General features: G+C 44.3%; 1 protein-coding gene across 3 annotated transcripts in view; it reads right to left on the bottom strand.

Annotated features, from left to right (window-relative positions):
• The window catches only part of LOC115141081 (platelet endothelial aggregation receptor 1-like), a 39,150-nt gene that overhangs the window by 905 nt on the left and 17,000 nt on the right, over nucleotides 1-21,245 (bottom strand). Inside the window, exons 2-22 of one of the 3 annotated variants that reach the window (XM_029679690.1) lie at nucleotides 13,329-13,439; nucleotides 12,970-13,071; nucleotides 12,768-12,868; nucleotides 12,484-12,576; nucleotides 9,336-9,582; nucleotides 6,058-6,163; nucleotides 5,736-5,872; nucleotides 5,287-5,499; nucleotides 4,843-5,017; nucleotides 4,540-4,660; nucleotides 3,906-4,069; nucleotides 3,446-3,548; nucleotides 2,921-3,067; nucleotides 2,646-2,777; nucleotides 2,368-2,496; nucleotides 2,100-2,225; nucleotides 1,630-1,839; nucleotides 1,338-1,444; nucleotides 1,086-1,209; nucleotides 865-927; nucleotides 396-599 (exon numbers count right to left, since the gene is read on the bottom strand). In XM_029679690.1, the coding sequence (XP_029535550.1) occupies nucleotides 396-599; nucleotides 865-927; nucleotides 1,086-1,209; nucleotides 1,338-1,444; nucleotides 1,630-1,839; nucleotides 2,100-2,225; nucleotides 2,368-2,496; nucleotides 2,646-2,777; nucleotides 2,921-3,067; nucleotides 3,446-3,548; nucleotides 3,906-4,069; nucleotides 4,540-4,660; nucleotides 4,843-5,017; nucleotides 5,287-5,499; nucleotides 5,736-5,872; nucleotides 6,058-6,163; nucleotides 9,336-9,582; nucleotides 12,484-12,576; nucleotides 12,768-12,868; nucleotides 12,970-13,071; nucleotides 13,329-13,435 (2,911 nt within the window). In that variant the 5' untranslated portion in view covers nucleotides 13,436-13,439. The remainder of the gene's footprint in view (nucleotides 1-395; nucleotides 600-864; nucleotides 928-1,085; nucleotides 1,210-1,337; nucleotides 1,445-1,629; nucleotides 1,840-2,099; nucleotides 2,226-2,367; nucleotides 2,497-2,645; nucleotides 2,778-2,920; nucleotides 3,068-3,445; nucleotides 3,549-3,905; nucleotides 4,070-4,539; nucleotides 4,661-4,842; nucleotides 5,018-5,286; nucleotides 5,500-5,735; nucleotides 5,873-6,057; nucleotides 6,164-9,335; nucleotides 9,583-12,483; nucleotides 12,577-12,767; nucleotides 12,869-12,969; nucleotides 13,072-13,328; nucleotides 13,440-21,245) is intronic. The other 2 variants (XM_029679691.1, XM_029679693.1) reach the window with 2 other exon arrangements.

The following is a 21,245-nucleotide window of genomic DNA, read 5'->3' as shown; positions in this document are numbered from 1 at the left end:
AAGGATCATACTATGAAATATATGGTATGATTCTCCTGGCCTAGGAATGAGGTTATTGCTATGGTCAACCCTTTCTCCAGCTCTAATACTGAGACTTTCCAATCCATTCCTGTGGTTTCCTCCCCTCTCCCTTTCCTCACATGACCTCCTTTCATTTCCATGAAAACAGTACTGCCCATTCAACCATGTGTTACGGAAACCCATCCATCTCAGTTGTCTATTTGCACAGTCTAATATTTTTTTGTTGTTTTGAGTATGCTATGTGAAACCTAAACATTTTACATAGTGATAGAGAATTGTCTGTTTTGTTGTTTTACATGCTAGCATAGCCAGATATTCCGTGTATACTACTGACATAAATTGGAAGGGTCTTGAAGAACAGTATATTAACCCACCTCTGCGTAATGTTGCTGTGCTGAATGGTGGAGGGCTGATCTCGGTGTAGGACCTGTCATGGGGCACGGCCGTCCTCATCTCCATGTAGCTGCTCTCAGGAGGGACGAAGGGCAGGCCGGGCAGGTCTTTAATGGTGGCGTAGGGGTTCTCACTGTTCAGAGAACTGCTGCTAGCTGCAACCCCAGTGTCCTTTAGTTCTGTTACTAACCAGGGGCAAAGTGTAAAAGTTAACAGAGGAGCTGACTGGCTCTGGGTCAGCCAGGTCACATGTAGTTGTCATCTGGTGATGGGTTGACAGTTCAGGCATGTTTTCTGTTAAATGTTCCACAAAAGGAAGGCATGTGTGAAAATGGATTGATGGACATGTTGCCTAGAGTAGTTCTAGAGAAAAGCAAGCATATTTCACGTTAACTTGGAGTTGCTGGAAATGAAGGAGAAAAGGGATATATAGGAAGCATGGAAAACTACCTTTGTTGTAATATTTCCCAAGGCTGGCACTGTAGCTATAACTGCGGTCAATGCTGAAAGCTCCTGTAAACATGAAACATTTAGCATAATCTATTTATTTATAGCAAACTCATAAAAGACAAATATCCTGTCTTGGTATTAAATCAATACCAGGTGATGAAATGGAGGATGAAAGTTTGTGAAGAACGGGCAGTTTGAAACAGGCAGTAAAAAAGACGGACCTGGTTCTTTGCGAGCCTCATGGTGTTTCCAGTCTGCAGGCAAAGTGGCATTGCTCTCCACCCCGAACAGGCCTCTCTCCCTCTCCATGTTCTTCACATCACAGAAGAGCTGGTTATTGGTGTTCTGTTTGAAAGACACCAATATTAACCAATCGGAAATCGTACAGCTCCTCTCAAACAAGCATATCCTGTATAAAGGACACGGGTGTAACAGAGTTGACTCGAGACGGAGGTGACGGTAATGACACTTGCCTTGATGGCGCGGTCCTGGTTGTTGGAGACGTGTGGTAGAGGGGGTCTGCTCCAAGTCAATGTGTGATAGCTGGGGTTGTAGTAGTGGTGGTAGCTGTGAGGAACATCTGAGCAAGAAGGGACATGACATCAATAACCAGCACTGTGTATAAAATACATTACTGTGTATGAATCCTAACCAAAACTGTAACCTAGCCAGCGCTACAGTATGGATACATTATGTGGTCAAACTATTCGCAAACATTTGTTTTTTAACGTAATCTTTTACACCAACGCTGTATCAATACAGTACCTGGTATTGCGTATTCGGAGTTGACTGTGCGTGAGGTGGAGAAGGAGACTGTTGGTGTGTTGGCTTGCTTGTCTTTCTGCCGGCGGCGGTAGAGCAGTAGCAGGGCCAGCAGCAGCACCACCAGCATGACCAGCACCACGATGCCTGTGATGGCCCCCCACGAGTCCCTCTCCCCCGGGGACACGGGCACCATCATACTCACAAAGCGTTCTGTGTGGAGCACAGAGAACAAGGGCCATCACCGTCACAGGCCCTCCAGTCATCACCGTCACAATACTTAATGCTGAATAGTCTTAGGTAGATAATAACCACAGTTTCATTACCGTCTTATTTAACTGGATTGTAGCAGATTCAATAGACAACTCAATAGACAACTATTATAGTCTGGTAGCTATGGGCAACAGTATGTCATTTACTAGCTTGTAAACTTATGTTAGTAACTGTTCATTTGGGTAAAGGGGAGACCATACCTTTTTTGCAGTCGATCCCTGGTCCTGATTCACACACACACTCCCCTGTCTGTGGGTCGCAGTAGAAGTTGGGTGGGCAGGAGCAGACTTGGGCACAGTTAAGGCCAAACATCCCATGGTGGCATTCTAGAGGCACATGCAGAGATTCAAAGTATGACTCGTGAATTTGAACTCTTTATTTAAAAAAAAATGGCATTGATTTCAATCAGCAAAGGTCAAGTTGGGCATATGTTGTGATACAGTAAAAAATCAATTGAGCCAGACTTACGTAGAGTACAGTCAGGGCCTGTCCATCCTGGGGGGCAGAGGCAGGACCCATCCTGATGGTGGCACGATGAGTTGTGGGCACATCTACACACTCCAGTACATTGCTTACCATAGAGACCCCCTGGACAGGCTAGGAATTACACCAAAACACACGTCAAGGTCAAATATAATACACACATAAAAAAATGACCATGTAAAGCACTAAAGTATGCCAAGATGCTGCGGGTCTTCTATATGTACGCTAGTTTGACTATAGGTGAGATATGATTTAGTGCTGACCTTGTTCACAAAGGGCTCCAGTGTACCCGGGGGTACACACACACTGGCCTGTGACATGGTGGCAGGAGGAGGAGTGGGCACAGGAAGGGCATGTTATACTGCACTGGTCACCATACACACCTGCACTGCACACTGAGAGAAAGAGAGAGATTATGGTGATTCATAACAATTTAGCAACTTGACACACAATTTACCATATGAATGAGATTGATGGTGATAGTGACATTTTCTACTTATTTATACAGGCATCAATATCAAACATTTTCTGTACTCACTTTGTTGACAGGTGGGTCCCCAGTAACCAGGGAGACAAACGCAGGCACCGCTGTGTGGTAGACATGTGGCACTGTTCTGACAGAAGCAGCTCTGGTTACAGTGACGTCCCCATGTATCCTCTGAGCATGTCTGGGCACAGCGGGCACCTAGGAGAGAAAAGCACACACAAGACAGACAGAGAGACACACAGAGAGAGAGACAGAGAGACACAGAGAGACACAGAGAGAGACACAGAGAGAGAGACAGAGAGACACAGAGAGAGACACAGAGAGAGACACAGAGAGAGAGACAGAGAGTGGGACAGAGAGACAGAGAGACAGCGAGAGAGAGACAGAGAGAGACAGAGAAAGAGAGAGACAGAGAGACAGACACAGAGAGAGAGAGACAGAGAGAGACAGCGAGAGAGAGACAGAGAGAGACAGAGAGACACAGAGAGAGGTTAAAACCTGTAGATCACATTGGACTGACTAATTTCCAGGTCCATCCCAAGCTGACACAAACTCAACGGGGGCGTCGGTGCTTACCAGTCCACCCTGGCAGACACTGGCACTGCCCGCTGGCACCCTGGCAGCCGTCTGCGTTTAGGCAGTCACACCTCTTCAGGCAGCCTGGCCCGAACGTGCCCATCTGTACAGTAAACACATGCCAACAGCGAAAGCATCGTCAAGGGAATCCCTGAACCATTTGGCCACAGCACAGTCAGAGTCAAGCAAACTGTACTTTGGCAAGATACACTGTAAATACATCATAGTTGGCAGATTAGAGCCTTACTTAGGAAAAGGAGGACTGAAGATAAGGGGAAGTCCAGAATATAGGCTTATGGATGCACAGAATGAGCTACAGTAAAGAGATAAAGACAGTGATTCTAGTATGAGTAACATTACTAATATATGCAATGAAAAAAATCACATCAGGCCCAAGTTACATTAAGATCATGTTTCCTTTTAACAAACGTTATAGCTACAGTATTATACTGGCACTTACAGGACATGGTTGGTCGCACAGGGGCCCCTGCCAGCCTGGAGAGCAAGTGCAGGATCCGTCTGCTGGGTTACACAATGCCCCATTGGCACACTGGCACGTGGCGTTGCAACCCGGGCCCCAGGTGTCCTTAGAACAGGGCATGGAGCAGTACCGCCCTTGCCAGCCTGGAGAGAGACAGAGAAGGACATTTTGTAAAGGAATCATACATGTCTGTGTCTGTCAGCCTGTATGTTTGTCTAAACGTCTTTCTGTAAAGAGGAGCAGCTATTTTGGAACAAAACACAGGTCTGCTTCTGATACCTATGGCTGGATTGGAACGGTGTCGCGGAGGTTCAAGGTTACAGCGTGATTGAACTTTAAAGGCAATGTTCCCACGTTAGCTAGCGGTGACTGCGGTGACGGTAAACGCTGCATACGTCGGCTCAAAAGGAAGTCCTGTTTAAATTTAGATTGCCCAATCTGTAACGCTTCAGCGACACAGATGGAATCGCGCTCTAACTGACTGGTTCACACAATAAGGTAGCCACAGACACACTCACACCGTTGAGTATGTCTGCGTGTTTGTTTGTCCCATCGGAGTAGAGATATTATGACTATTCTCGCTCAGTCAGACTGTCTCTTATCAGTGACTCACCCTCTTTGCAGAAGCAGGTTCCATCAATGGGAGAGCAGTACACTGAGTTGGAGCAGGAGCACTCCAGAGAACAGTCCTTCCCATAGGTACCACTCTTACAGGGACTCTCACAGTGAGCACCCTACGCAACAGACATAAGCAGGTTATAACAGCTCACAACATCAGAAAAGCAGAATATATGCAATATGAGTATACATTTCTGCATGCATGTTTATTACCTTACGTAAATAACCCAAATAAATGTAGCTTTAGTTATTGTCAGTGCTATTCTGTGCCCCAGTGTTGCCTGTCCTCCTCACTCACCGTGTACCCAGGGGCACAGTGGCAGCCCCCGCTCACACTGTCACACACCCCTCCGTTGACACACAGGCAGGGCTCCAGGCAACCATGGCCGTAGTAACCACGGGCGCAGGTCTCGTTGCAGTAAAGCCCCGCCCAGCCTGGCTGGCATGTACACTCGCCTTTCAGTGGGTGACAGCTAGCCAATGGACAGAGGAGAACATGGTCACATGGATGAGCACAATTAATACAGAATTGAACAAATCTAAGAATTATAAACAACAAAATAATGTAAAAACTATTATGGGTGTGTGTGTGTGTGTGTGTGTGTGTGTGTGTGTGTGTGTGTGTGTGTGTGTGTGTGTGTGTGTGTGTGTGTGTGTGTGTGTGTGTGTGTGTGTGTGTGTGTGTGTGTGTGTGTGTTGTTATATGTGGCAGTGTGTGTGTGTACCCTTTCTTGATCCATACCTGAGTGTGTGTGTGTCGTGGCAGCGGCAGGTGCGTTCACATTGAAGGCCGTAGGTGCCGTGCCTACACATCCTCTCTCTGCACTGGGGTCCACTGAAGCCAGGCTCACACAGACAGCCTCCGTCTATGTTATAGCAGCGAGACCCGTTGGCACAGTCGCACACACCCTTACAGTCCCGCCCATAACTACCCACCCGGCACTCCTCGCTGCACCTGTGGAGATACCACACATACACACAAATCAGGACAAGCTCCGCAACCAAAGTGGAATAACATATATCTGGCTCGAACTGAATCAGAAACTATTCTGTTTGTACTCTATTTAATATCCTGTATGACAGATACATGAACTGTATGATATAAACCACTTCTACCCAACCATGGGTGCAGGTTGAGTATACGGCATATGCATCGGTCTCTACTGCAGAGAGTTAGATAAACACACACACCTGTTTCCAGTGAAGCCTTCAGCACACTGGCAATGGCCTGTCTCAGGATCGCAGTGGCCCCGGTTGTGGCACACACACTCATGGGCACAGTTAGGACCAAACCTGCCCTCTGCACAGCGCTCTGTACACACCTCACCCTGAGGAAGAGAGAGAAAGACAGAGAAAGAGACAAAGAGAGAGGAGACAAAGAGAGAAAGAGAGAGAGTGTACATGGTACGATGACATTAAAAGAGGGATCTGATTGATAACCTCAAAAGACAAAGATTTCCACGTTGACCCACTGATGCTGTGTTTGAGTCAATGTAGGGATCAGGAAACATACCGTCCACCCAGGGGGGCACGCACAGATCCCCTTCCCCTGGCAGATTCCCCCGTTCTGGCACGGGCATCGCAGCGGGCATGGACTCCTTGGGCATGCCTTCTCACAGCTGAGGAACATGGAGGAAAGAACTCTGAGTGGCAGCTCAACTCAGATTGTGTAGAGATGGAAATGTAGGGTACAAGTTAACGAGTTCCTATCTTTTTCAATTTAGTGGAACCTCTTTGCGATCCAGTGCATAAGCATACAGAGAAAGTTGTTCAAGGACAAATAAAATTACTGCACTTGCAACAAATACTCAACTGTACACAGTAGAATTCATCAATAGTGGTGCATTGCCAAACACTTCTACTAGTGCTTATTGTCAAAGGGCCTCCCACCAAAAAAAGGCTTCAGAAAAGGCATTCCGTGACCCAGGAAACAAACATCATTACGCAGATTATTTTATGAGTATGATATTCATCTCATATGTACATACTGTACTCGATACCATCTACTGTATCTTGCCTATGCTGCTCTGTACCATCACTCATTCATATATCTTTATGTACATATTCTTTATCCCCTTACACTGTGTATAAGACAGTAGTTTTGGAATTGTTAGTTAGATTACTTGTTGGTTATTACTGCATTGTCGGAACTAGAAGCACAAGCATTTCGCTACACTCGCATTAACATCTGCTAACCATGTGTATGTGACAAATAAAATTTGATTAGATTTTAATTTTTTACGAGGACTGTGTGTTTCAAAACTTGTAAACGTTGCACGTTGCTTAAATATTACAAATCAAAGATACAATTTCAAAATCATAGCATTTTGGGTCATTTCCCCTAGCAACATAATGAGGTCGGCATGCTACACCTTGGTCACATTTGTTACACACTTTCCGTTGTCCACGCTTGCAGAAAGCAACTCATGTACCGGACCGGAGAAATCCCAGAATAATACAAGATCAGAAGCTGTTGAAAGGTGCTAAATAGATTTTTGTATCAGATTTCAGAACATCGCATTATGTAGCTGTCGGGACCTTGAATGTTTTGAGAGCTGTGTTAGCTGGCAAATGTGCTGTCTTTAGTTTGGCTAGAAGGCAAAAGCAATGATGGCCCTTGTAAGCTAAATACAGCTGACAAAACATCTTATACGGGTTCATCTGGATCAGTGAAGGACCGGTACGTTGCTAGGAACGTTGCTAAGGGATATATTATCGTTGCTAGGGGTATATAATCGTTGCTAGGGATATTATCCAGAACGTTGCTAGGAGCGTTGCTAGGGATATTATCCAAGATGCGCTATGATTTTGATGCTAAAGACATAACAAATTAATATGCAACTTTTACAAGTTTTGAATCACACAGTGTTCATATTCACAAGATTATCTACCTAGTTGCTGACATTTTGCAGTTTTGTTTCCTGGGTCATGGATCAACACATTTTTTGAGGGTGGACCTTGGACTATTAGAGTGCTGTGTTGATTTCTGACGTTGGCAGCTGCCTCATATAAATAGTACCCACTAATTCCTAGTGGTTCTCTACTCATCCTCAGAGGCATCTAAAACACAGGTTGTAACTAATGACTCATCCTCAGGGGCATCTAAAACACAGGTTGTAACTAATGACTCATCCTCAGGGGCATCTAAAACACAGGTTGTAACTAATGACTCATCCTCAGGGGCATCTAAAACACAGGTTGTAACTAATGACTCATCCTCAGGGGCATCTAAAACACAGGTTGTAACTAATGACTCCTCCTCAGAGGCATCTAAAACACAGGTTGTAACCAATGACTCATCCTCAGGGGCATCTAAAACACAGGGTGTAACTAATGACTCATCCTCAGGGGCATCTAAAACACAGGTTGTAACTAATGACTCATCCTCAGGGGAATCTAAAACACAGGTTGTAACTAATGACTCATCCTCAGGGGCATCTAAAACACAGGTTGTAACTAATGACTCATCCTCAGGGGCATCTAAAACACAGGTTGTAACTAATGACTCATCCTCAGGGGCATCTAAAACACAGGTTGTAACTAATGACTCATCGTTAGGGGCATCTAAAACACAGGTTGTAACTAATGACTCATCCTCAGGGGCATCTAAAACACATGTTGTAACTAATGACTCATCATCAGGGGCATCTAAAACACAGGGTGTAACTAATGACTCATCATCAGGGGCATCTAAAACACAGGTTGTAACTAATGACTCATCCTCAGGGGCATCTAAAACACAGGTTGTAACTAATGACTCATCCTCAGGGGCATCTAAAACACAGGTTGTAACTAATGACTCATCCTCAGGGGCATCTAAAACACAGGTTGTAACTAATGACTCATCCTCAGGGGCATCTAAAACACAGGGTGTAACTAATGACTCATCCTCAGGGGCATCTAAAACACAGGGTGTAACTAATGACTCATCCTCAGGGGCATCTAAAACACAGGGTGTAACTAATGACTCATCCTCAGGGGCATCTAAAACGCAGGTTGTAACTAATGACTCATCCTCAGGGGAATCTAAAACACAGGTTGTAACTAATGACTCATCCTCAGGGGCATCTAAAACACAGGTTGTAACTAATGACTCATCCTCAGGGGCATCTAAAACACAGGTTGTAACTAATGACTCATCCTCAGGGGCATCTAAAACACAGGTTGTAACTAATGACTCATCCTCAGGGGCATCTAAAACACAGGGTGTAACTAATGACTCATCCTCAGGGGCATCTAAAACACAGGTTGTAACTAATGACTCATCCTCAGAGGCATCTAAAACACAGGTTGTAACTAATGACTCATCCTCAGGGGCATCTAAAACACAGGGTGTAACTAATGACTCATCCTCAGAGGCATCTAAAACACAGGTTGTAACTAATGACTCATCCTCAGGGGCATCTAAAACACAGGTTGTAACTAATGACTCATCCTCAGAGGCATCTAAAACACAGGTTGTAACTAATGACTCATCCTCAGGGGCATCTAAAACACAGGGTGTAACTAATGACTCATCCTCAGGGGCATCTAAAACACAGGTTGTAACTAATGACTCATCCTCAGGGGCATCTAAAACACAGGGTGTAACTAATGACTCACGCTCTAACCTAGTGTTCCAAAATGGGCTCTTTTCCTGCATTGGTAGGATGGAATAAGGCCATAGGATATGGTATAACAATTAGTCTACTGCCTCTGCATTTTGTCTTTCCAACCTTAACATTCTATTTACTTTATATTGATACATACTGCTGAAGGCCTATTTGAGAGAGCGTTAGTTCTACAACTCACAATGTCCCAGTGAAATTTTCTCGACACAGGCACTCTCCGGTCACTTTATTGCAGGAACCCCCAGTTCCACACTGGCACTTCTGAAGACAGCCCTTGCCAAAGGTGCCTGGTGGGCAGGGGTCCTCGCAGCGGCGCCCAATGTAGCCTGGAGGACACTGGCAGGTACCGGTCACAGGATTGCACAGGCCTCCGTTCTCACACTTACACAGCTGACCACAACCTGGACCCCAGTGTTGGTCATCGCAGGCTGGAAAACACACACAGACACAGACGATAACAGACATGTAAAAAAAGAAACCCCATACAGTGGACTGGTGTGCCAGTGTACAATGTTTTCCATCTGATATCTCTGAAAAGGTTTTCTATATATTAACTTAACCTGATGTAGTTGTATGGTGTTACACTGTATACTATATGTGATGTCATTGCAATGCACATTAACAAAAACAAATCCAATGAAATTCCATTTGGACCACTGGGACTGTCATGTTTCATCCCAACAACAACAGAGCACAGGAACCTGAGTAGAAGACAATGGTAAAGATCACTCCCCCAGGGACAATAAATCTATACATGTATAGTCATGAATTTCCAACAAACAGAGACATAGTCTATGTCCAACTCTAGCCCTAATAGCTCCAGAATCTTATGTTACAGACTTGTAAATCACGATTGACAGGGCGATTTGCATGGAGCCAACAAGATGGATGAGGTTAAAATTGAGAATTTGACAGTGGCCTTTCGGGATGGCTCCGGCGGCTATCGCCAACCGGTGATTCGCACAGGGTTTGGATTTCAACCAGAGTTAAGGAGCGTCAGGGGGGGGATCATTTCTGATTCCACGAGAACCAGGATCCCACATGGACACACACTGACTCCTCCAATGTCTCATCAATAATGCAGACGGACTGCGGTACAAACCCTATTCAATGGAAAAAAAAGATATCCAATACAGGTGATGTAACTGATGCTTTGCACACAAGTGATGATCTCACTAACTATCATTCAATGATAAATTGATACTTGTCTCATTAAGGTTATTGGGGAATGATCACAAACAAATCATAGGGTTCTAAATGGATTCTAGTGTGCTTGCTTCAGTCACAACTACGATTGCAGTAAAAACTACTACTACTTCTTCCACTATGAGAAAAATACTTTTAGACAGCTGAAGCAAGCACACACATTTTCTACAGGAACGGTATCTTTTCTACGTAGTTTATCGTGAGATCTTCCACCCACCTCTCTTTCCTTCAGTCACATACAGTATGTACTGTGTCACAGTTTCAGGCAGGACTTCTTTGACAATTAAATGGAGGGGACAGTATGGCCAAATTAGGGTTTGGAGCGTAAACTACCACATAGCAGAGAAATGTTTATTACTTTAACTCAGAACAAGACCTTTTTCTCCTTTCTTTGTTTAAATGAATCACACGTTTACTCATTCCCTGTGTGGGCAGAGACGCTGAGAGGCTGCAGTTGGAGTGTGTGACACATTGAGTTATGGGAAGCTCAGCTGGAGCAGCAATAATGTTTGCACAGGCGTTCTCCAGGACGGCAATGGAGATTTAGGACCTGCAGGGTACTAGGCCTTCTACTATCTGCTATCATAGTCCAGGCCTGACAAGGCCAGCCATGAGTGTGGGTGAGTGAAACATGATGGATTGGACAACTATGCTTTGAAGAGCTGTGCTAGGACCAGCTGGCTGTGCCCAAGCCTCTGCGCTTACTCAACTTATAACAGAGCCCAGACCTGTTCTCAGGGAGATTGTCGATATGTTTGTTTACATCTGATCAGGGTTCAAACGTTACATTTTTTCGATTGATGTGCTCTTTAAAAATGGCAAGTCTCCATTGTACTGTAAATGGAATGCATTAAGATAAGGTGAGACACTTTTCTTCTTTCCCAAAGTCTATTGTCCAAGTGGTGGTGGAGGTCACGTCTGCATCCAACCACAGCATTATCTCCCACCTATCTAACTGAACCACATCCAGTCCTTCTTTTCCACATACCCTTCTTTCTCACACACCCTTCTAGAGTATATCACTCTATTCTTAAGTATCAAAACTCAACCAGTCTTCTTTTTCTGTATCCAAACCCCCCGACCTCACCAAATATGTATTATTCCATCACAATCGCTCTTCCCTAAACAATCTCTTATTAAACTACATGTATTTCTCTCTCTGTCTCTGTCTCTCTTTCGTTCTCTTTGTCCACTTCTTTCTCTTGCACTCTCTCTGGCTGCCTCTGCCGCCCCTTCTCCCCCTCTCTCTTGGTCTCTCTCTCTCCCTCTTCCTCTGTTTTTCTCTCAGCTCCCTGTGCTAAACCTCAGCCTTTCTCTCTCATTTCCCACAGCTAGCTCAACACACAAGAATCTATTCCAGGAAGTGTCAGCTCTCATTCTGCCAGTGGGCTTTATTATAGGACTCAGCAGTATGGGGCCGAGGCCAGCACTTGTTTGCCCAGAGAGAGAAGGAGAGAGAGACAAAGTGGGAAAGGGGTAACATTTTCCATTTCCCCTTCCCATCATCCCCTCTGAAGGCATCACACACCACCAGCTTAAGTTAAGCCCTCCATTCAGCACTGTACTAGTGACCTGGTTGAGTTCAGAAGAACACTGGCATTGATTAACTAGAAGTTTCTGGGTTAATAAAATGTTTCTGGGATAAATAAAATGTAAAACATTAATCCTGTGCTGAGATAAAGCTTTTTTTTAAACTATAATTTTTTTTAGCATAGGATTCCAAAAGTGTATACTTGCAGAATACGGAAAATATTGATTTTACATCCCGGGCCCTGGGTCTAAGCATGCAGTATAAGCTTTGGGGATGTTATATACTTGATGTAGCATAAAATGGCAGGTGAAAGGAAGGGAAGGCAGTGGGACATAGTGTCCTCCTGGTCTAATAAACTGTTTTCTGGACTGTGGCTTACTTCAATGACGCATCACTGTTTATTTGGTCCCTTGCTGTTTCCATTGGAAAGCCCTATGTGTGATTGAGTGTTGTGTGTGAGGATCAGTTTTTGAGTAATGGTCATTTGTCCTTTCCTGCAGTGTGTGTGTGTGTGTGTGTGTGTGTGTGTGTGTGTGTGTGTGTGTGTGTGTGTGTGTGTGTGTGTGTGTGTGTGTGTGTTGATGTAACGCACCACTGGAGCAGTCGTCGCCACGCCAGCCTCCCTCACACTGGCAGCGGTCTGGAGCAACACATCTCCCATGGACACACTCCTTAGTACAGCGGGCTAGTGATGAAAAACACACACAAACACACTCTTACTAGACTAGAAGGTTTGTGGAGAGTATATATATTATGCAAGCCATGCATGTCAACTCTGCAGAATGTAACCAATTCAGCAACCAAGCACAAAACTGGATGAATCTTCTACGTTTGTTTTGATATGCTAATAAAGAAAAGCCATGACGTTAAACTTACGGACACATTTGTCTCTGCTCTCGTAGTAACCAGGGCAACACTGGTACCTCCGGCGGTAGTCCATCTTCACCGCCTGTCTGTATGCTGTCTTATAGGTGATCCTGGCCAACACAAAGTCAAATAGAGAATACTTCCTGTTACCCTCTGACCTCATGGACACAACCAGGAAGTCAACAGGAAGTGAGTCGGCAGGCTGTGTTACCTGTGACGGGTGCATCTGTAGGAGGTGCGTGGCTCAGAGCAAGGTTCCTCTGTCACCTGGTCATAAGGGTGGGCATATGACTCCTTCACTGAGGTTGTGAAGCTGCATGAAAGGACAACATATACTCAGACATAATAATACATTGACAGAACGGACCCATCATGGTCTAGAGTTGAGACAACCTGAAGTTGATATTTTGTGCTACATCTTCAATGATAAGTGCAACAACGAACAACAAGTTATCTACAATGAAACCTGCTGCTACTTCTATTTCTTTATCACAAACTAGACTGTATAAACAAAAAACGTGCTCCCTTCTATTCTGGTACAATGACATGAGATGAGCTACACTGACTTACCTTTCCCATAGGCTACACACGTTGGGGTCCCTGGGGTTCAGAGACCAGGACAGGCCAATCAGAACGCTCAGAACCAGCAGGACGGTACAGGTCTGCAGTGACTGCATGGTCCTGAAGAGAGAAAGGGAGGAAAAAGGTTGTGGAGGATATTTATAATGCCTGTCTATGGGAGCAATAGCAGTGATAATAGGCTATAGATTGAAAGCATGAGGACCAACATTTGAGGAGAGGGTTAGTTATTAAGGATCAGGTTATGAGCAGGAAAGGGGATAAGCAAATACCTATCTTTTTTTCTCTCATTAAACAGCAAATCAAATCATACGGACTTTGATAAACGGATACTTGTCTGTTTTTTGTTTTGCTTTTAGCCCGCCATCTGAATGACAAAGATATAAAACACTTCACAATGTAAAGAATATGAACATTTATCTGAAACCTTCCTGTAGTTTCACTCCAAGGGGAATCTAATGATATTTTCAGCACCTATAAAGCATGGTAAGCATTACCCCTTGTAAAGAGTGCATTAAACACTAAGCAGAGGTAAGCATTACCCCTTGTAAAGAGTGCATTAAACACTAAGCAGAGGTAAGCATTACCCCTTGTAAAGAGTGCATTAAACACTAAGCAGAGGTAAGCATTACCCCTTGTAAAGAGTGCATTAAACACTAAGCAGAGGTAAGGCAGCGGGCCAGCATTGAGCCGCGTACCAAAACCCTCCCCATCGCGCTCCCTACTCTCCCCATATGGCAACTTAGAACAGAGGAATCTGAGCAGTGGTGTAGAGTACTTAAGTAAAAATACTTTAAGATACAAAAGTCATTTTCTGTACTACACTATTTATATTTTTGACAACTTTTACTTTTACTTCATTACGTTCCTAAAGACAATTGTGTACTTTTTACTCCATACATTTTCCCTTACACCGAAAAGTACTTACATTTTGAATGCTTAGCAGGACAGGAAAATTGTCCAATTCACACATGAATCAAGATCCCTGGTCATCCCTACTGCCTCTGATCTGGCGGACTCACTAAACACAAATGCTTAGTTTGTAAATTATGTCAGTGTTGGGAGTGTGCCGCTGTCTATCCGTAAAAAAACATTGTGCCGTCTGGTTTGCTTAATATAAGGAATTTGAAATTATTGTATATTTAACCATTTACATTTACTTTTGATACTTAAGCATATTTAAAACCAAATACATTTAGACTTTTACTCAAGTAGTATTTTACTGAGTGACTTTCTAGAGACATTTTCTGTGAAGGAATCTTTACTTTTACTCAAGTATGACAATTGGATACTTTTTCCACCACTGAATCTGTGAGAGAGCGAGAAAGAGCAAGTGAGCGAGCGAGGCAGAAATGGATTTGGGGGGAGGAATACGACTCCAACTACCATCCTAGCTATTATCAATCAGAGCTGGAGAGAAGACTCCACACTCTTCTGCCATGTCCCCTTCCACACTCACACCATCTGGATCCAATCAAAACACAGACCTAGGGCAACGCCCAGTGATGGGGACCGGAGAAGGCTCTCAAGGAGCGGTAGGGAGGCCGGCACAGAAAAAGTGGTCTTTTCCCCCAAAAACTCCCATGGACATTTTGGGAAGTTCAGGAGCACTATAGCATGGGTGTCGACTGAAGGGCCAGTCCCCTCATCTTGGGAAAGGGACGGTCTTTGGAGGATGGACTCATGTTGACATAAAATTGGTCAAGGGGTATTCAGCTATTTCTATGGTTATTCCAAATGAGATATTTAGCATTTTTGTTCAGTCAAGCAAAGAGAGGAACAACAAGCCACTTAAATAAGTCTAGGTCTAGCCCTTAACAAGGTCTCTTTCTCCCCCCACAATGTAAGGGTGTGGTTCTTCAACAATGCCATGCTAGGATCCCTTTTAGGGGCTTCAGCCTAAGCATTCTCCTAATCAGAGTAACAAACACACAGCAGTCACACTAAACCTACAGCTGTAGCTATGAGTTGATTTGGCACAATTCCCCCTGTAACATAAATCATGTTCATTCACTGATCTGCTGCTTTTGATAGATCCCCCTTCACAACCCTCCTGTCCTCTGTGTCAGGAGATAATACACATTCTGGCACACACTCTAACGCCTTAAAAAGCTGCACCACAAAAACAGAATTTTATAAGAACAGGCATATGGTTTTTATTAAGAGGAGCAATCGACTTCAGCAGCCACTTCATTGGACTGGAGTAAATATTTTTCATTCGCTTTTTTCTTTTGTATTGATCTTCATTAGACAAAGTCTTGAAACCGCATGGGAATGCTTAAGTGACGAGAAAGAGAACGTAGGTTTAATGAGAGCAGACGTGAAGAGAGACAGCTCTGGCTGAAAGTGGAGGCAGCGCTGTTCACATTATATGTTTGGGTTTCCTTTAAATTGAACGGTAGGTCGGTAGACATAACTGGTAAGTAGGTAGCAGACCCCTGCTCAGAGAGGGTAAAATGGTTCAGCCCCCCCCCCCCCCCCAAAAGTAGTATTTTATTTGATTACTGATTCCTGCCCAAGCCTTTGCTGCTGAGAGCACACTCTTATAAAATTCAACTTACAGTTATTAGCTTAATCCTCATCGTCTTTTTTTCCATCGTCTTTTATAAAAAAAATCAAGATTCTTCTTCTGTGTTGCTTCATGTAATCAACATAAGATAAAAAAACATACACAGATGGCAAAATATATTTATTATTATTATTTAGTATGTTAAAAGTGCAGATGGGCACCAGATTTGGCTCTACTTATTAGGTCCGGGGTGTAGTCTGGACCAGAGGTACGTCTCTATGTGCCTTGAATGGTACAGAAGTGGTTCTGCACCTCTAATGCAGAGGCCTGCACTCGAAGGCTTTTTTGGTTCGTTTCAATGAGCAAAGCAGACCATCTCAATTGGACTTTCATGTGGCTCAATAAAAAAAAGAGGCTAGGAATACACAGCACAACGCACGCACACACTTTCTAATAGTTTCATCGACAGCTCATTTGTTTTTCATGTTCTTAAAACGTTCCCATGCACAAAATGAGTCCCATACATTGAAACGAGTACAGAGAGACTATTTATAGTATCTGAGTATATTCACAAAAATTCATTGGACTCGTCTTGGCTCACAATGTCAAGCGTGACAGATCTAAACAAGTGGGCCACGCGTGTGCCGATCGTACCAACTGGAGAATGTCCTAATGTTTAAAAGGGCCCCACAATGCTCTTTCCAGAACTGCACAGGGACTTCAATGGAAACAAGGCCCAAATGAAAACAGATGTACTCGTGTCACATTAATCTTGCAAGACCGAGACACTCTTATGCATGTTATTACCATTCAATTTCAGTCATGAGTCTTGCAAAAGCCTCAGAAATGAGACTAAGGAAAAACATTTGATTTGGTTTCACACAGATTGCGTTCACAGTTTTCATTTAATGACAGACAGCTCAGGAGGCAACTCACACATATTTACAGAAACTTTTTATAATTATTATTTCATCTTTACCATCATTTGAACCATGCAATATTAATTAAATAGTGATTCATTCACATTTACTGAGCATCCTAAAGCTTCTTGTCTTCCAAGACAATCCAGTCCTGAGTGGGATAGGGTCTTAATGGTCGCTATTGGATCATATGCTCCTTAAATAAGAGTAGAGAGTTTTTTAAAAATTTAATTTAATATGATTTATTTATGTATTATTTATTGAATATTCGAAACATACAATATACTTGCAGTGAAGCCGCTCAACAACTACATCACATTAGTCATCCAACAGATTCCCATTCAAAGCGACACACAGAAGCAACCAGGGTCAAAGCCCTGCTCAAGGGCCCGTTGACCGATCTACCACCAGGCCAAAAAACGTGAACACGAACCCTCCAAGATCCCCCCACAGTTCTCTAATAGTTGTCCCTCAACCATTCGAGACCCCTCCCACAGTCCCCCCCAAGGAATATTTTTTAATGTATTTTTTAAATACAATGAATTCCATTCCCCACCCCCAAGAACCCCACCCAATGCACCAACTACCAAGAGAATGAACCCCACCCCCAAGAACCCCACCCAATGCACCAACTACCAAGAGAATGAACCCCACCCCCAAGAACCCCACCCAATGCACCAACTACCAAGAGAATGAACCCCACCCCCAAGAACCCCACCCAATGCACCAACTACCAAGAGAATGAACCCCACCCCAAGAACCCCACCCAATGCACCAACTACCAAGAGAATGAACCCCACCCCCAAGAACCCCACCCAATGCACCAACTACCAAGAGAATGAACCCCACCCCCAAGAACCCCACCCAATGCACCAACTACCAAGAGAATGAACCCCACCCCCAAGAACCCCACCCAATGCACCAACTACCAAGAGAATGAACCCCACCCCAAGAACCCCACCCAATGCACCAACTACCAAGAGAATGAACCCCACCCCCAAGAACCCCACCCAATGCACCAACTACCAAGAGAATGAACCCCACCCCCAAGAACCCCACCCAATGCACCAACTACCAAGAGAATGAACCCCACCCCAAGAACCCCACCCAATGCACCAACTACCAAGAGAATGAACCCCACCCCCAAGAACCCCACCCAATGCACCAACTACCAAGAGAATGAACCCCACCCCCAAGAACCCCACCCAATGCACCAACTACCAAGAGAATGAACCCCACCCCCAAGAACCCCACCCAATGCACCAACTACCAAGAGAATGAACCCCACCCAATGCACCAACTACCAAGAGAATGAACCCCACCCCCAAGAACCCCCAATGCACCAACTACCAAGAGAATGAACCCCACCCCCAAGAACCCCACCCAATGCACCAACTACCAAGAGAATGAACCCCACCCCCAAGAACCACACCCAATGCACCAACTACCAAGAGAATGAACCCCACCCCCAAGAACCCCCAATGCACCAACTACCAAGAGAATGAACCCCACCCCCAAGAACCCCACCCAATGCACCAACTACCAAGATAATGAACCCCACCCCCAAGAACCCCACCCAATGCACCAACTACCAAGAGAATGAACCCCACCCCCAAGAACCCCCAATGCACCAACTACCAAGAGAATGAACCCCACCCCCAAGAACCCCACCCAATGCACCAACTACCAAGAGAATGAACCCCACCCCCAAGAACCCCACCCAATGCACCAACTACCAAGAGAATGAACCCCACCCAATGCACCAACTACCAAAAGAATGAACCCCACCCCAAGAACCCCCAATGCACCAACTACCAAAAGAATGAACCCCACCCCCAATAACCCCCCATGTCTGGCACTATTACATGTATGTGTGTGTTCTTGTATACGTTTATTTGAATGAGAGTGTGTGTATATGCATGTGTACAAACACCTACATGGCATCAGCCTCAGGCAAACCGGCATTAGTTGTAAAAACACTGCCACTTAGTGTCATTCAAATGTTCTTTAGAGTAGAGAGTTGTTTTTATACTGTCAGTATATGGTGAAATTCTAGACACTGCACATGGCACTGTTCAAATGTTGCTTGCCTTTTTCCCTCCCCTCTACTCCTCTCTCTCTCTTTGGGGTTGAAATGTTAATTGAGGTAGAAAATATTAGTCACTCTTTGGAACAGAGAGTCGCAAAGGAAAATAAAATTGAGAGAAAAACATTGGCTGTGGATTGGTGACAGGTCGAGTGAGAAAGAGAAAATAAAAAAGGAGAAGAGAGAGAGAGAGAGAGAGAGACAGCGAGAGAGAGAGAGAGAGAGAGAGAGAGACAGCGAGAGAGAGAGAGAGAGAGAGAGAGAGAGAGAGAGACAGTGAGAGAGACAGTGTGAGAGACAGTGAGGGAGAGAGAGAGAGAGAGAGACAGACAGCGAGAGAGAGAGAGAGACAGACATCGAGAGAGAGAGAGCGAGAGGGAGAGAGAGAGACAGCAAGAGAGACAGTGAGAGAGACAGCGAGAGAGAGAGAGATAGAGAGAGAGAGAGACAGCAAGAGAGAGAGAGACAGCAAGAGAGAGAGAAAGAGAGAGAGACAGCGAGAGAGAGAGAGACAGCGAGAGAGAGAGAGACAGCGAGAGAGAGAGAAAGAGAGAGAGACAGCGAGAGAGAGAGAGAGAGAGAGAGAGAGAGAGACAGCGAGAGAGAGAGACAGAGAGAGAGAGACAGCGAGAGAGAGAGAGAGAGGGAGAGAGAGGAGAGAGAGAGAGAGAGAGAGAGAGAGAGAGAGAGAGAGAGAGAGAGAGAGAGAGAGAGAGAGAGAATAGAGAGAAAGAGAGAAAAGAGAGAGAAAAGAGAGAGAAAAGTGAGAGAAAAGAGAGACGGAGGAAAGGTGGGAGGAGAGAGGGATGCCAATAACAACTCGATTTTCATATAGAGGGGTGCAATATCTAAGCCAGACTAAGAAACTAAGCTACACACTATGAAGTCTCAAGTTCACAGTCATTTCTCAAAGTTACTCTTGGGAATCTCCTGGCATTGTAAAATGCTATAATAATGTTACATGATCAATAATATGAATGCCATTTCTAAATGTCCAAATGTCCCAAATTATTGAAGCCAAAGAGAGAAAATGACACAGGAAAACAGTTTATTCACTTCAGTATTGCACTGCGCAAAAACCATGGGCTAAGAGTCAACACTTTGTAATGAGGTTGATATCCATTCAACAGCCAACTCCTATATATGATTCTATGATACTTATAAGGTAACAACAACCAATCAAAGGTCAATGTCACCAGCTGTACCATTTTCATGATAGATGACATTCAGAAGCTGAACATTATACACTATAGTTGAACATTATAGTTGAACATTATACAGAAAATATTATTTAAAAAAGCTTGAGCTAAATCATATATGATTTTCAATGCATATCACTTAGGTAATGTAACAACCAAAACTTGTCAACATGATATAATTGGCTGAACGCTTCTGAATGTCAATTCCCCTGATTAGTGGTATCAAGAGGACAAATATAACCATTTCAAGCTTTAGACTTTGTGTCATCAATTTACATATGAACTGTAAGAACAAATCCATAAAAGTGCTCTCAAGCTGACAGGCATTGCCAGTTGGAGTGAATAAGATGGAGTCACTCTAACCGCAGTCTATAGTCCCGACTCTGCAGCATTAGCCCCCACCCCCTTTCCCCCTATACCCTCCATTAAAACACAGTTACTGTAAACTAGATATATCATCCCATAATCCTTTGCATCTGGAATTTCTTCATGACGTGCATGAGAGATTCGGCTCCTTCGACCACGGGTAGGCTGGCACACACTCCCTAGACGCTGTAATGCCACATGTTAGGTGGGCGGGTGTGGGGGCAAAGGGAGTAGGCACCATCAACAACCCTTTGGGAGAATGGGGACTTGACAGAACACACACCCAATCTTTCAAAATCATACTTTCTGAAACATGAACGTTTTTTGCAAATCAGAAATATATGTGGTGCGTAACTGTTGATTTGGTCAATTTCTTGCATTTATCCATTACATCTTTTATTGTTTCTTGAACATGACACATTTTGCAGGTATTCACAGTGAGGCTTTGTACATTAAGGGTGGTACCGGACCACAAGTCTCACCCCCTACACACTGGAACATTCTGAGTGGAAAGTCTTGTCCTGGCAGCTCATATGCTGTTGATGGTTGTCGTAGGATTTGCGTGACAAAGGGATGATATGGAGGGAAAGAGGAGGGGTTCGTCTTTTGCGAAGTTACTTTTCGGGAAGGCTGTATTTTGCTGAGTGAGCTTGGAGCTGCAGAGTGTGCTGTCTTCTGTAGGATTCATGCGAATGAACTATGAGTTCTTGAACTTTGACCTTTGACCCGGAGACAAAAAAAAGACACCTTTAACTTTTGGGTGTCTGCTTATTTTGTCTTCCTTTTACAGAATTGTTATTGTATCTCAGCAGATCTGTTTGATGCTTT

The sequence above is a fragment of the Oncorhynchus nerka genome, linkage group LG14, assembly GCF_034236695.1.
Source record: "Oncorhynchus nerka isolate Pitt River linkage group LG14, Oner_Uvic_2.0, whole genome shotgun sequence".
NCBI lineage: Eukaryota > Metazoa > Chordata > Actinopteri > Salmoniformes > Salmonidae > Oncorhynchus > Oncorhynchus nerka.
This window is presented reverse-complemented; position numbering and strand designations above follow the sequence as displayed.